The sequence below is a fragment of the Gossypium hirsutum genome, chromosome D06 (genome assembly GCF_007990345.1).
Source record: "Gossypium hirsutum isolate 1008001.06 chromosome D06, Gossypium_hirsutum_v2.1, whole genome shotgun sequence".
NCBI classification, from domain to species: domain Eukaryota; kingdom Viridiplantae; phylum Streptophyta; class Magnoliopsida; order Malvales; family Malvaceae; genus Gossypium; species Gossypium hirsutum.
This window is the reverse complement of record NC_053442.1, coordinates 25,113,975-25,129,240: the sequence shown is the minus strand read 5'-3', so window position 1 is coordinate 25,129,240 and position 15,266 is coordinate 25,113,975. Positions and strand designations below refer to the sequence as shown.

Here is a 15,266-nt window from a genome sequence, read left to right as displayed (position 1 = left end):
GTCAATTGCCAACTGCTGGAAGTTGCTACCATTCCCTAGTATGTATTCCAACATTGAACATCGACTCACCGAGGTTCATGGCCCATCCACTAACTAAGTGTCATGCAGGGGTCGTGTATTTTGTTCTACCACCAAAACTCGATAGTTTGGTGTTTTGCCTCCCATGATTGAAATCTAAGGTCGAGATGGATGAGTGTCTTTTCATTGATGATTCCAGGATATCATAATGGGAACTTTCTAACAAAATGGTTGGACTATCGACATTTTCAACCGTTCTCGCCTCTCAAACAAGAAAAGATGTTGACAACTGAATGCCTTCATATAGCCTTGAAATTCTACATATAACTCAAGAAACTGTGATCTACTGTCGATGTGCATCTGCACCATTGCCTCCAAGCCCCGAGCACCTTTAATATCGAATGCATCATATCTCACAGGATTAATCGAAGCATAACTTAATAGGCAATACTCTCATTGTTGTAGATCCGTCGATTTTTCACCTAGTTCTTTTTTGAAGTTCTGGCAATTCTATGTTCTGATTAAAAGCCAGTTGTGTTGTGTTCTCCAATAAAAAACCATCCCGTTCTCGGTGTCACGGACCTCACTATCGTAATAAATAATAGCAGTAATCCATCCATTCATTTTTAGCCAAATTATTTGTCAAGAAAAGTTCGAAACAAAAACATTATGCAAAAAATATAATGCTTCAAATAAATATTAACACGAAAAATCAATGCTTATGCTTACTTTTTATACAAATAGTATAGTTGCTCCAACTTATACCTTGTCTATGAACTTCTTCAAATTTTATTTCCATGGTTTATGCCACTAGAGGCTGAAATACGAGTCACTTATAACCCAATGGATAACATCCCGCTTGTTTCTGAAAAAATGTCTCGGATAGTGGGGGTTGAACCTTGTAGAGAAAAAAACGCTCCAAACAGGAAATACTATCAGCAGCAGTACTAAAAAAGGCATCCAACTAGAAGCGTTTTCAATACTTTTACTGACAGTACATCTTGCTTAGAGCATTTTTTCTCTACAAATTTCAACCCCCACTATTCGGGGCATTTTTCAGAAATGTTCCAGATATCCTGGGAATCCCGAGATATTTTTTTAGAACTCATCTCGTCAAAATTATTTTTTCAGTTTTCCGAGTTTCAATTTTTAATCAAAAATAATATTTGATTGGTATAAATACGAATATTTTAAATATCAAATTCTATTATTACAATTATTACGTTAAACTTTTAATCAATTAAAACCATAAACCCTATCCTTAAAACCCTAATAATAAAAATCCATAATCTTAAATTAATAACCCCTAAAACCCTAATAATAAAATAATTCACCCTAATTTAACAAACCATAAACCCTAATTAACAAACACTAATGGCCATGAAAATAAATTCCTTAACCCTAATTTATTAAATCCTAAAACCCTAATTAATAAACACTTGAAAATAATAAAACCTAAAATCCTAATTTAATAAACCTTAAATCCTAATTAAACACTTAAAACCTTAAAAATCATGAAAACCTAAAAATACGGGAGAAAACGCACCGACTTAGATGCACTTTTTTGAGTTTCCTCTAAAAACAACACCAGCTAGACGTGTTATAGTAAAAACGGCTCATTTCCATCCATTTTAAAAAAAGTGGCCTATTCTCGTATTTTTGAAAAAAGTTTTTTTATGGTAATTTAGTCCTTGATTGATTTTCTTTGAATATTTGTGGTATTTATGCTAATTAATTCCACTATGTGTTTTGTCACATTCGGACAAAAATTTTGTTTGTCAACTCTAAGGTATCCCCATAGCCTGTACAACCTTGGGGAATCTTTAGCAGCTACAAATGAAGAATAATAATAGATAAGGATGAAAACATCGTTAATTACTTGAATTGGATATTTTTTTTAATTTAGTTGTTAAGTTTTTTTTCCACTTCAGTTTTAAAGGTTGGCAATTTTTTGTTGTTCGATATTTAAACTTTGACTCTTTAAGGTGGGATATTGTCATCATTTCAAAATTTTAAAAAATATTATATAAAATTAAAAAATAAAAAAAAAATTATATAAAGAATTAAAATTTATAAGTGATAACATGATACAATCTTAAAATGCCACATCATTGCATTTTATAGAATCTAAGTGTAAGGACCAAATCGAAATAAAAAACTACAAAATTCTTTAATAATATGGACAAAAAATTCAGGGGTCAAAATGAAAAAACTGCCAACTTCATATCTGTAATCTATACTTATTATAAAGCTCATGGCTAAATTAGTGTTACAAATTAATCGATTACCAACTCAATTTAAAAAAAATGAAAATACCATTATTTTGTAAAATAAATTATATTATTTAAAAATAAATTTATCATTTTATATCTTTTATATAAAAAATAAAAAACTAAACATACATAAAACTGAAACCCATACATCTTTTAATTTTCCATATGTGTACTTTACTTTTAAACTAAAATCTCGATATTAATATTAATTTTCTCTAATCGTGGGTTTGGTAGTTGCATTTGTTTGAACTAATGGCACAAAAGAACCTTGGAATTATGTCTCCCCATGATGTGCATACAATACAAAATTAAAATAAATATTTTGAAGAATTATCAGAAAATACAAAATATTTAATGATATCCCCTCAAATACGTGCAGAACATGTTTGAAGAAAAATATAACAATTAGCGATTGAGTTCAAACTAAATTGATATAGATGTTATTGTTAACAGTGACGAATTTAGAAATACGACTTAGGGAGAGCAGAGGCGAAATTAGAAATTCTTTTGAGAGACCGGAATTAAATTATATATTTTTATAATAATAAAAGTATAATTTTGCTATTTTAATAATCTATGATTTTATAATTTTTAAAATATTAAATCAATTTTATATCATCTAAGCACTTTACCATTTCACCTATAAAAAAAAGATTTGATATTAATAGCATAGAAACTAGGTTTGTTTTTCTAGAATAAAAAATATTTTATTTAAGATTAATTATAAACACATTAATAAAAGTTTTATCATATTTTTATTATTTTTGAACAGCAATAAACATGATTGAAGAAATATCCCTTAAATACCACGAACACCGAATAAAAGAAGAGGAATGTTGAAATCACATTTCAATTTTCAAAAATGGCGAAAAGTGAGTATTTTTCTCATATCAAATCCTTTTGATTTCAAAAAATTTATATCTTTACTTGTTTGATACATTGTTAATTAATTTTTGTTGAAAACAAACAGAAGGACTAAAATTTCGAAATTAAAAGTAAAGACACTAATTTCATATTTCAAAAAAGTACAAGAGCTGAAAGCATAATTAAACATATATATATATATAAAATAAAATGATATTTCTATCTTTATTTTTTAAGCAACTAACGTTGTTGCTAATGCTTTGAACTTAGATGACCCTCTCAAACTACCTTGAAATAAATCTAGCAGATAGATAGATAGATAAAGAGAAGGAGATGGTGGAAAACTTGAAACTGCCCACCAAAGTCCACTGTTAGTCACAGCAAACGCCCTTTTTATTCAAAAAACTTACCTTTATTCAAAAAAGTCTCTCTCTTTCTTTCTATGTGCCTATCCTTTTTATCTTTGAATGTTTCCGCTTCTATCACCCAATAATTCCTTATTTTCCTGCTTGACTTCCCAAGATATTCGCTTGGGTTTCTGTTAGTTTCCCCCCCTTTTCTTCCTAAATTGATTTCTTAGCTGGACATGTAAGGAGACTCACTTACAACTCTACAATAAAACCATCAGTTCCCTTTTGTTTTCGGAACTTGTGTTCTTTAATCTTGATGTATCAAATTAGCATCCTTGTTACTAGTTTTTAGAGTATTTTAGTTGCTTTACCTCAATTTGATCTTTTTAAGCACTGATATTTAGTTTAGGATCTTACTTGTGAATTATATACATGTGTGGTTTTTTAAATCCTAGCATTCAATCTAGGATCTGGGTCTGGGGTTTTCTCTACTGATTTGTCTTCTTTCAACCTATTTTTTTCTAGCTGTTTAAGATTCACTTTTGAATTAGCATAGGAGTTCCTGTGTGACTTTGACTAGAGACTATATGAAGAATATTTTAGTTGTTGTTTAAGAGTATTTTAGTTGCTTTACCTTAATTTGATCTTTGCATGCACCAAAATTTAGTTTAGGATCTTGTTAGTTGTGAATTATGCACATGTTCTTTAAATACTAGCATTCAATCTAGGATCTGGGCTTTGGGTTTTTTTCTACTTATTTGTCTTCTTCCAACCTACTTTTCTTTTTCTACTGTTCAAGATTCACTTTTGAATTAGCATAGACTTTACTTGGTAGAGTGAAAAAAAAATTGGAAGGATGGAAAATTGAAGGGATAGAAAACTAGAAGATGGAAAACATAATTTTTCTTTCCATAGTTGTGCTTGGTAAGAGAGATGGAAAAATGGAAAGAAAATTACATTTTCTTTTCATCCATTGCTTGGTAGAGGTGAAAAATGGAAGGAAAGAAAATAAAATATTTGAAAAAAAGTGCATAATTTTAAACTAACATGCATATCTCTCTCATTTTCTCTCCTTTCATCATTCCAATTTGGAAGGATTGCTTTTTATGCCTTAGGATGCAAAATGATCTCCCCCTCCTATTTTCTTTCCTCTCACTTTTCTTCCCAACCAAGCACACACAAAATTTATTTTCTTTACACTTTTCCTTTCCTTCCTCCCATCCCTTCACTTTTCCACCCAACCAAGCACACCTTAAGAGTATTTTAGTTGCTTTACCTTAATTGGATCTTTGCAAGCAGTGATATTTTTGTTTGTTGCTTGGATTTTACTTGCGAGTTATATATTTATATATATATATTTTAAATTTTAGCATTCAATCTAGGATCTTGGCCTGGGATTTAATTTTTTTTAACTTATTTGTCTTCTTTCAACCTACTTCTTTTATATTGCTTTCAAGATTCAATTTTGAATTAGCATGGGAGGTTCTGTATTTCTCTGATTAGAGACTATCTTATCTGATTGCTGTTGCATGTGTTTGACAATGTCTGAATTAATAGATCAGTTTTCCACGTATATTTCAGCAATAAAACTGTTGATTCTAAAAATTTTTAGCTGCAAAACTTGGGGAGGTCAAATAAGTCACGCTTTGTTTTGAGTGCCATTTGAGTTTTAGAAGCTGAGTTAACATGATTCATGCAATTGCAGAGATAGATGGGTGTATATCTCAGCACTCCCAAAACTGAAAAATTCTCAGAAGATGGTGAGAATGATAGAGTTAGATATGGTCTAGCATCAATGCAAGGATGGCGTTCAACTATGGAAGATGCTGTAAGTACAAATGACACCTTTAATTTTCAAATTTCCTAAACATTTGGACCCTGCTAGATTGAAACTAGATTGGGGGTGATGTGGGGGTGGTATTTTAAGTTTCTATCAATGAGTTTTTAAGAGAGTTCAAAGTTTACGTTCTTGTTGATCTATAATGTGGGTCATTCTATTGTCTGTCTTGTCTCTTCCTTATGTTATAATTGTAGCTTATATCATCTTTTTATCTCTCGCATATTCCCATTTCATGTTATAACTTATAATTTTGTTTTGTTAGCATGCTGCATATCCTGATCTCGATGCATCTACTTCGTTCTTTGGTGTCTATGACGGTCATGGAGGTAAGACTTTGATGGTTCAGGTACTTCATATGATTATTTCAGTTCCATTTACAGGTTTCATTTGTTGTACGCCATCTGAACTTGAGGTTTTTGTTGCTTCTCATTCGTGTACTTTGTCTATTTTCCCTTTTAGAACTTGAACTGACTGAAGGATATTGAAATCTTTTACCTTCTCAAATGATTCTGAATCATGTTTAGATTTGGTGTCAGTGAATGCATAACTTTTTCTCTTTAAAGGTCCTCATAATTGCTCCTCCTAGTTTGCTCAATTTTGATCATAATATGAATTAAGTGTCTTACTGATGGCTTCTGTTCATGTTTCTTCTACTTATCCAAGTTCATAACTTGTAGGTAAGGTGGTTGCCAAGTTCTGTGCCAAATACCTTCACCAGCAGGTTCTCAAGAATGAAGCATATGCTGCTGGGGACATAGGAACATCAGTTCAGAGAGCATTTTTCAGGTTGATAACTTGAGTTTATCTTTGTTGTTCACCATATTTGCCTTATTATAGGAATCAACAATCTGATGCATGAATGACTTGGAGAGTTGGTGTTCAGTTCCTGCTTGTGATATTGTATCTTTATTAATTTTTTGATACTTGGAGTGTGAGAGTAACTTTCTTTTTCCTTCCACTTGTTTAGGTCTGCTAATATTTCGCAATGAATTTCACAAGGTTCAATTCTCCTAGAAATAGTGTATTCAGACGTTCTCCATACATGTCGAAATGCTATCTCTACGCTGTTATTATAGTTTTAGTAACTTGAAAAGTAAATTGACACAAATGGTGTCAGTGATTTAAGTGTGCTGTTCTTTTCTTATATAATCTTAATATGTTTTTTAAAACTTTTTATTTCAAATTTTATATCTCATCTAGATTATAAATCTCGTATTGTTCCAGCGCAGTCGAAATGCTTTTTCCAATCTTTCAGAAAATTTTGAAAGGGGAAACTTATTAGATACGATGGGGCATCTATTCCCATCTTGCCCCCCTTTCCTTTTTGTAGTTCAAATGATTCCTCCCATTGTTTATTTTGTGTGTTTCCAACTCAAATTATGTTTTACTGCAGAATGGATGAGATGATGCGTGGACAAAGAGGATGGAGAGAATTAGCCATTTTGGGTGATAAATTCAACAAGTTTTCTGGCATGATAGAAGGTTTGATATGGTCTCCTAGGAGTGGTAACAGTAATGACCAAGTTGATAACTGGGCCTTCGAGGAGGTACTTACGAAAATATACCCATGTTATTGTCCATAACTAACAGAAATTTGGTGTTAGCCGGAAGCTATGATGGAAACCAAGATCGAGGAAGAAGAATAGAACTTGCATTAATGTATGTTGACTCTTAGCTTGTGTAATGTGTCTATGCAAGCCCAGATGGTGGACAGTATACTTCTGTCTTGAAATTTAACATTGTACTCTTCACTTACTTTTTGGTTGGGGCAGTGATCTAAATGAGCAATTTAAGACATTTTTTTTGCAACAATTTGTATGTATAATTTGCAAGTGTTCCTTAAAATTGTAAACAGGGCCCTCACTCTGACTTTTCTGGACCAACATCTGGGAGCACGGCCTGTGTTGCAGTTCTAAGAAACAATCAACTTTTTGTTGCAAATGCTGGTGATTCTCGTTGCGTAATATCTAGAAAGGGTCAGGTAATGTTCTATTAATCAGATGTCGTTAGCTAGTTTCTTCTGAATGGATACTAAAATGGAGATTATTTGTGTTAATCAATTTAAATATACATGTGGATGGACGGGCTATTGTACTTTGAGCCACGGGGAATATTCTCTCTTTCTGAATAAATTATCTTTATTTTTTTTGTTCTTATTATGTGGCTTGTTTCTTTTGTAGGCATACAATCTCTCTAGAGATCACAAACCAGATCTCGAGGTGGAGAAAGAAAGGATTTTAAAAGCCGGTGGTTTTATACATGCAGGACGTGTCAATGGCTGTTTGAATCTTGCAAGAGCTATAGGTAATTTACCTCCCTGTTTGATATCCAAAAACAAAAAGGGTACTAATTGAACTCACCATTTCAGTCATTGCAATTTTCTAAAGATAGAGAAATATGCAGTATGCCACTCGGCACAAAGTGCTATCGCTTTGCCTAAATCGAATAACATTTTTATACATCCATAATCTCCAATCAAGTGTATGTATCCGTGCACATCTATTATTGATTCCTTTTTTCCCGCAGGTGATGTTGAATTCAAGCAGAACAAGTTTTTACCCGCTGAAAAGCAAATTGTAACCGCTAATCCTGATATAAACACCGTAAGTTCTGTCAGCAAGGTCGCTGAATTGCTATACCATTAACTATTCCATCTTGGCTTTGATATGTGACTATCGATCCTAATAACCTTTGGAGCTTGTGGCATCTAACTTAAAAATCTTAAAATTTTCAATTAGATTGAGCTCTGTGATGATGATGACGTCCTTGTGCTGGCATGTGATGGAATCTGGTATATGTTTCCAATGCCTTATTGGTTCACTCAGACTCGATATTGGTATTGAATTTAGCCTCTAATCCCATCTCGATTTTGATTTTATATTTCAGGGATTGCATGTCAAGTCAGAAGCTAGTAGATTTCATCCATGAACAACTACAATATGTACATAAGCCCTTACTTGTTTATGCAAATTTGATAGGTCAATTTGAGTTAAAAGGTCGTTCTAACCCTTTTTTCCCTAATGATTATGAACTATCACACGAAATGCAGGAAAGCAAGCTTTCTGTTGTCTGTGAGAGAGTACTCGACAGGTGCTTAGCACCATCGACAGCCACCGGTGAGGGTTGCGACAATATGACCATGGTCCTGGTACAGTTCAAGAAACCAATCAAGTGTGCCTCATCTTCGGAGCAATCCTCCCAATCCAAATCAGCCGACAATGAATTGGAGATAGAGGGAACTCAGGACTAGCTGCAACCGTTGTTGGAAGGATCAGATGACCGGCTTGTTTTCCTTGAATATTCCGATATGCATATGTAGATGGCTTTTAGCAGGAATGCAATTGATGACACATTAAGAAAAAATATGTCCTTTTTTGTTTCTTGTGTTTGAATCATTAAACTGTGATGTTTTTATTTCTGAAAATAACACTATGATAATTTCAGTAATAACATGTACAGTTTGTAACTATCCAATGCTTTGGGTTATTGGTTCTATCTTTAAAGTTAGTGCCACTACAAGTTCATGTTAGGTGCCTAACATTTAGGTTCACTGAAATTTTTTCCCTACTTTAGCACTTAAACTTACACTTAGTAAATAGGTCCATTTTAATTTAAAATTTTAATGATGTGATATTATGAGATTTTTTAAAAAATTTCATGTGATAATGGCAAAATGAAAAATTATCAAGTTAGTGCACCAAATTGTACAAGTTGAGAGACTACAAATTATACTAACGTCATAAAATTCACGCCCAAAGCAACACAGGCAATCAAGGAAGTTGGAGTATCTCAAAATCCTTTGATGTAAATTGTAGAAAACAGAGTTTTAATACGAAACATATTCCTCACCATAAACTAGAGTTTTGACAATGAGATTCTTTGACATTCAAGGTTTTGACAGTTAACAGATCACATAGAAAGGTTGTCAAAATGAGAAACAATCACTATATTCATATATGCTATAAACTGAGCAAATTTCCCCTGATTTACAATTAATTCTAAAAGAAATATTAAGACAGTTGATGGTAATAATCTGTAGCAATGCCAATCAAATGACCTGTTTCTTTTTACTGCTAAACTGTGTGTGAAAAGATTATTATTAATTAGATTTCAGACCTTCAAAGCCACTGATATTTTCTTCTTCCCAACTCTTTTGCCATTAATGGAGCAATTTTTCGACTTCTCGTTTCTCAACAGGGCCTGAACATCAACTCGATTTCTCCCACCCTTTTCCTCGTGAACCTGCAATTGGAAAGATAGTTGAATCAATTCCAATATGACAACAGATAATAGCACAATGAATGCTTAATGCTTCGAGTTGATTACCACATAAGGATTGATACCAGGAAGAGAAGATGGTCTTCTTTCACCGGCTTCATTGATACTGAAATTCTTAGGCTTAACCGTTTTGCTTTGCAGGTAGGGATTTTGTAATTGAACAGAATCTTGCTCTAGTTCAGGTTGTCGAGACTTGATTGTCGATAAATAGCTGTACCTCTGTCGTAAGAATCTAAAAGTGAGACGAAAAACAACATAATCTTAGTAGGTTATCAAGTATCCGTCTTGATCACTATCTAAAACATGCAAAAATCCATACAAATTCATGAAATAGATACAGTACCGAACTTCGGCCAAAAGGGTTTCTCGCCTCTGGTTCACTGTCTGCAATTTTTTCTTCCTTGAAACAAATTCCTAGTGCACAAAAACAGGTAGATTCATTAAGACTGGAGATATAAACACATAAAAAAAATTGGATCTTTATATTCTATATCATCAACAACACTTAAACCATGCCAACTCAAGTACATAAAACAGGTAGATTATAATTGGACACATAAACCTATGAAAGTTTATATCCTTATATTCTATACCATCAACAACAACGCCTAACCTATGCCAACTTAAGTGCATAAAACAGGTGTAATAATCAAAGCCAAAACTTAAATTTTAGGCAGAAACAAACTCAATATCAACATCCTATATGCAGCAGAATCAAAACAAGAATCTAAAACTAATGAATTGATGTAATAAAAGAACTGTTTGATGATAAAAAAGAATGCGGCCTAGTTTTTATCATATAGAAGGACTACAAAATAAGTAATTGAGTAGTTTTTATCATATAGAAGGACTACAAAATAAGTAATTGAGTCAAAGGACTAACCTTTTGCAATTGTAAGAATTCCTGGAGTAGGGTTTGATGCTTCAATCTAGCCCTAGTTCCTTCATCAACCGAGTTCACAGAAACCCTTTTCATCTTTAATTATTAAAATTGAAACCCAATTTTCTTTTTTCTTTTTTTAAATAAACCTTTCTCAAGAATATATATAGGCAAAAAGAGATGATCTTTTGCCCTAAAATTTATAGCCCAGAAAACCGTATCCCATTCCAATTAGGAGAAATAAAAAAGAAAATCCAAAGAACCCAAAAAAGCCCTTGTTTTTATTAACTTGTTCAAATTGAAAAATCAAAACTTGGAGAAAGAGCAAGACGCCGTTCAAGACGGAATTTTTATTGAAAGATAAAGAAAAAGGAAATAATAAGGAAGATGGGGAGAGAAAACAGAAAGTTGTGGTGCAACATTCTCTGAAACTGATGGAGAATGTGAGAACTCGAAAAAGCCCATGACGAAGAACATGGAAAGACTTTGAGTTGAAGGAGTGTTGGGAAGATAGCGATACAGAGAAGGGTAAATGCGGGAATTAAGAAAGTTCATATTTTTAACTTTTGCGGAATACAGAGAGAGAGAGCTCTGTGGTTGGGGGACAATTGAAGACATATCTCCTTCTTTATCTGTCTTAGCTTTCCATATATATATATATATATATATATATATTTTTTTTTTTTGCATATTTAGGGGGTTTGTTTAGTACAATGGTAAAAGCTGGCTGGGCCATTTTAGACAGAGAAAGGATGTTTGGATAATGGGAAGGCAGGACATAAATGGCAACTGTTTTGTTTTCATGGGACTGGGGGTTGCGGTTTTTCCTACAAAGAAAGAACTTTTAGGCTTTTTTACTAAAATAATATAAAAGAAATAAAAAAATACCAAAATAATATAAAAAAATTATTTACTAAAATATACCAAAAAAAAAAAACTGAAGGAGGGTAATGGAATGGCGGCACCGGTGGTGCCAATCCCATTGGCGGCACAGGACTAAAATGTAACTATCTACAGTTTTAAGGACCTGACAAAATTTACCATTTTAAATTTTAAAAATGAATTGGTGCTGCCTGTGGTGTGTCAGCGTCAAAGGTGAAACTTGGCTAATTGACTTCTAAGCCCTCTTTATTTATTATTTTCTTTTTATTCCCCCTTCAACTCACTTTTTTATTTAATAAACAAGTCCTCAACTTATTTTTGTAGTTAAATAAGCTCTTAATCTATGATTTTTACTCATAAAAGCCATTTATTTTATTATTAAAGTAAATATATTTTACCTAAAGTAAAGCTATTTAAAAAAGTATAAACTAATTCGCATTTTATGTATTATTTTGGTAATTTGATGAGAATAGTTTATTAAATAAAAAAGTTTACTTTAATTAAATCTAATATTAGTTAAGTGATAATTAAGATACTTAGAATTTTAATTAAGTAATAACTCTATTTTACTTTAATAAAAGTAGCATCGTCAAATTTTTTAACTAATAACAATAATTTATAATTATAATTATCACAATATTTTTGTCTTTTTCCTATATTTTATGCTTTCTATTTAAATAACAATTCTATTTTAAAATTAGCACAATATTTTTAATAATAATTGCAGTTTAAATTATAATTATTTTAAATTATATAATTCTCACAACTTCTATTAAATTATAATTATTTTTAAATTTATAAAGAGTATTTATATATAAAAAATATTTTTATTTAATTAAAAAACTTGAATTCTTATTATTTTAAATTCATCCAATTATATTAAATGATTTTATAGATTTATAGTTTTATTAATTAATAATATATTATGTTTTCTTTTAAGTAGAGCCTTTATAATATATGACCAAATTAATTAATTTCACATTAATATATTATTATTTTAATTAATCTTACTTATTATTATTATATAATAATATTAATAAATTATTATTCTAATGTAGTTTAGTAATATAATTAACAATAAAGGATATTTTTGTCAGTTCAAAAGTTTTTTCAAGACTCGTGCTTTTATATATATTATAGATAGATATTTTTATGATTTTTATCGGAGATATGAAAGATTAAATCACAGCCTGTCATATTTCGTCATCTAATTGGTCCGTTAATTGATTTTAATGGTTAATGTAACGAAATGTGAAAATTATTAATGTAAGAGCTTAATTAATTTTTCAGGTTAATGATAAGGGATCAACTGGGTTCAAATTAAGTCAAGGGGCTTAGTAACTTTTTTTGGTTTTTTCTTAAGGGACTATTATAGCTATAAGCCTTTGATAAATTTAGTAAATTTTTTTATTTAATAAACTATTCTCATCAAATTACCAAAATAATACATAAAATGCGAATTAGTTTGTACTTTTTTAAATAGCTTTACTTTAGGTAAAATATAGTTACTTTAATAATAAAATAAATGGCTTTTATGACTAAAAATCATAGATTAAAAGCTTATTTAACTACAAAAAATAGGTTGAGGGCTTGTTTATTAAATAAAAAAGTGAGTTGAAGGGGGAATAAAAAGAAAATAATAAATAAGGAGGGCTTAGAAGGCAATTAGTTAAGTTTCAGCTTTGGCGCTAACACACCCACAGGCGGCACCAATTCACTTTCAAAATTCAAAATGGTAAATTTGCATGTCAGGTCCTTGAAACTGTAGATAGTTACATTTTAGTCCTGTGCCGCCAATGGGAATGGCACCACCGGTGTCGCCAATGAGAATGGCACCACCGGTGTCGCCATTCCATTACCCTCATTCAGTTTTTTTTTTGGTATATTTTGGTAAATAATTTTTTTTATATTATTTTGGTATTTTTATTTCTTTTGTATTATTTTAGTAAAAAACCCAAACCTTTTACATGGTTGGACTTGGCTGGATGTCCAGCACAGCTACAATATATATATTAATTATTAATTTTATTGATATGTATAAAAATAAATATTTTATTTTATTAATTACACTATGACTTACTATGACTTTGACTTTGTAAAACATGTGTCTAAGGGTGCCTTTGGAACAGTGATTTTGCTCCAGCGCAGTGCGTTTAATCACCTTTTTGGAGCAATCGCACTGGTGCTCTCTATTTGGATGACAAACTTCAGTACAGTAAATTTATGTGACCATCAGTGAAATAAAAAATTTTCACCGGTGAAAAAAGTTCCAGTTAAATCTCACTGGACTTTACTTCCTATTTTAGCCTTCCTTCAATTGTTGTCTTTTAATGATACGAGCCAAGGAGGTGACACTCAAGGGGTTGTTTTTCCTAGTGGTCCAATCACTCGAAGCAAGGCACGACAATTAAAATCAAAGATGAATGCTTTTGTCCAAGACTTTGTTGCTACAAATTTAGTTCATCATGTTCGTGACGTTGACAAATACGGGAATGCAATTCACTGGACCAATCTTGGAATAGTGAAAGCCCATAAATTGGTGGATTAATCTTTTATGTATCTTATTATTATTATTATTATTTACTTAATTTTCTTTCTCTTAGAAGGAAATCGTTCCTTCCTTATATGCACCCATACCCAATCTCCAGGTTCAAACAAGACTTGCTTTCGCCCTTTATTAGCTCGATGTGCATTGGACTCATTCTTTTTCTCAATGGCTTTACGAGCCTTCTCATGGATCTCTTTCACTAAATCAGCTTTCCTTTCACCATCTAAATTAGCAATCTCATTCAAAGGTAAAGGAAGCAAATCTAAAACAGTAAGTGGATTAAAGCCATATACAATCTCAAAAGGAGTAAAACCTGTGGAAGAATGAACAAAACGATTATAAGCAAACTCAACATAGGGTATCCATTCTTCCCAAGATTTAACATTCTTACCTATTATGGCTCTAAGCAAAGATCCCAAAACTCGATTTACCACCTCGGTTTGACCATCAGTTTGAGGGTGGCATGTAGTAGAGTAAAGTAGTTTAGTACCTAACTTACCCCATAACACCTTCCAAAAGTGACTAAGAAATTTTGCATCTCTAAACGATAGTCCTTGGGATTCCATGTAATCTCACAACTTCACGGAAAAATAGATCGGCAACATGGGTTGCATCATCAGTCTTATGGTATGGAATGAAATGAGCCATTTTAGAAAATCGATCCACAACCACAAAGATGCTATCTCGTCCACGCTTTGTCCTTGGTAAACCTATTACAAAATCCATTGAAATGTCAGTCCAAGGTGAACTAGGAACAGGAAGAGGAGTATATAGACCATGAGGCATCACAGTGGATTTAGCTTGTTTACAAGTAATGCAAGTAGAGCAAATTTTCTCAACAAGTTTTCGCATGTTAGGCCAATAAAAATGCTCATGTAAAACATCATAAGTCTTAGTGACTCCAAAATGACCCATAAGACCACCACTATGAGCCTCTCGAACCAACAATTCTCGCATTGAACACTTTGGTAAGCATAGTCTATTATTTCGAAAAAGATAGCCATCATGCTTATAAACTTTGTGAAATGCACTATGTTCACATGCGTCATAAATGCTTGCAAAATCAGAATCAGTGGCATATAAATCTTTGAGATACTCAAAACCTAATAACTTAGTATGCAAAGTACTAAGTAAAGCGTACCTCCTCGATAAAGCATCAGCCACAATATTATCTTTACCTTTCTTATACCTTATAACATAAGGAAAAGATTCAATGAATTCGACCCACCTCGCATGTCGCTTGTTCAACTTACCTTGTCCCTTTAAGTGCTTAAGTGATTCATGGTCAGTGTGAATCACAAACTCCTTTGGTAAAAGGTAATGTTGCCAAACT

The 15,266-nt window shown here is 31.9% G+C and overlaps 2 protein-coding genes across 6 annotated transcripts; one reads left to right on the top strand and one right to left on the bottom strand.

The window, feature by feature from the left end:
• Positions 1-3,376: 3,376 nt before the first annotated feature.
• Positions 3,377-8,814, top strand: LOC107901656 (probable protein phosphatase 2C 60). Of its 4 annotated transcripts, none has more exons than XM_016827737.2 (11): positions 3,377-3,525; positions 5,211-5,333; positions 5,608-5,671; positions 6,023-6,131; positions 6,739-6,892; positions 7,201-7,326; positions 7,526-7,649; positions 7,872-7,948; positions 8,084-8,136; positions 8,232-8,286; positions 8,395-8,814. In XM_016827737.2, exons 2-11 carry the CDS (start codon positions 5,217-5,219, stop codon positions 8,593-8,595), a joined length of 1,080 nt encoding a protein of 359 aa, XP_016683226.2. In that variant the 5' UTR covers positions 3,377-3,525; positions 5,211-5,216; the 3' UTR covers positions 8,596-8,814. The 4 variants fall into 4 exon arrangements, with proteins under 4 accessions (XP_016683226.2, XP_016683225.2, XP_040951359.1 ...); XM_016827736.2 differs by having other exon boundaries at positions 3,377-3,743; XM_041095425.1 differs by lacking the exon at positions 5,608-5,671 and having other exon boundaries at positions 3,377-3,743.
• Positions 8,815-9,276: 462 nt separating this feature from the next.
• LOC107901657 (uncharacterized) lies at positions 9,277-11,173 on the bottom strand. Of its 2 annotated transcripts, none has more exons than XM_016827739.2 (4): positions 10,507-11,173; positions 9,967-10,037; positions 9,689-9,855; positions 9,277-9,587 (listed from the first exon to the last, which is right to left on the bottom strand). In XM_016827739.2, the coding sequence occupies exons 1-4, from the start codon at positions 10,597-10,599 to the stop codon at positions 9,553-9,555; spliced, it is 366 nt and encodes a 121-aa protein (XP_016683228.1). In that variant the 5' UTR covers positions 10,600-11,173; the 3' UTR covers positions 9,277-9,552. The 2 variants fall into 2 exon arrangements, with proteins under 2 accessions (XP_016683228.1, XP_016683227.1); XM_016827738.2 differs by having other exon boundaries at positions 9,672-9,855; positions 10,507-11,150.
• Positions 11,174-15,266: the final 4,093 nt, after the last annotated feature.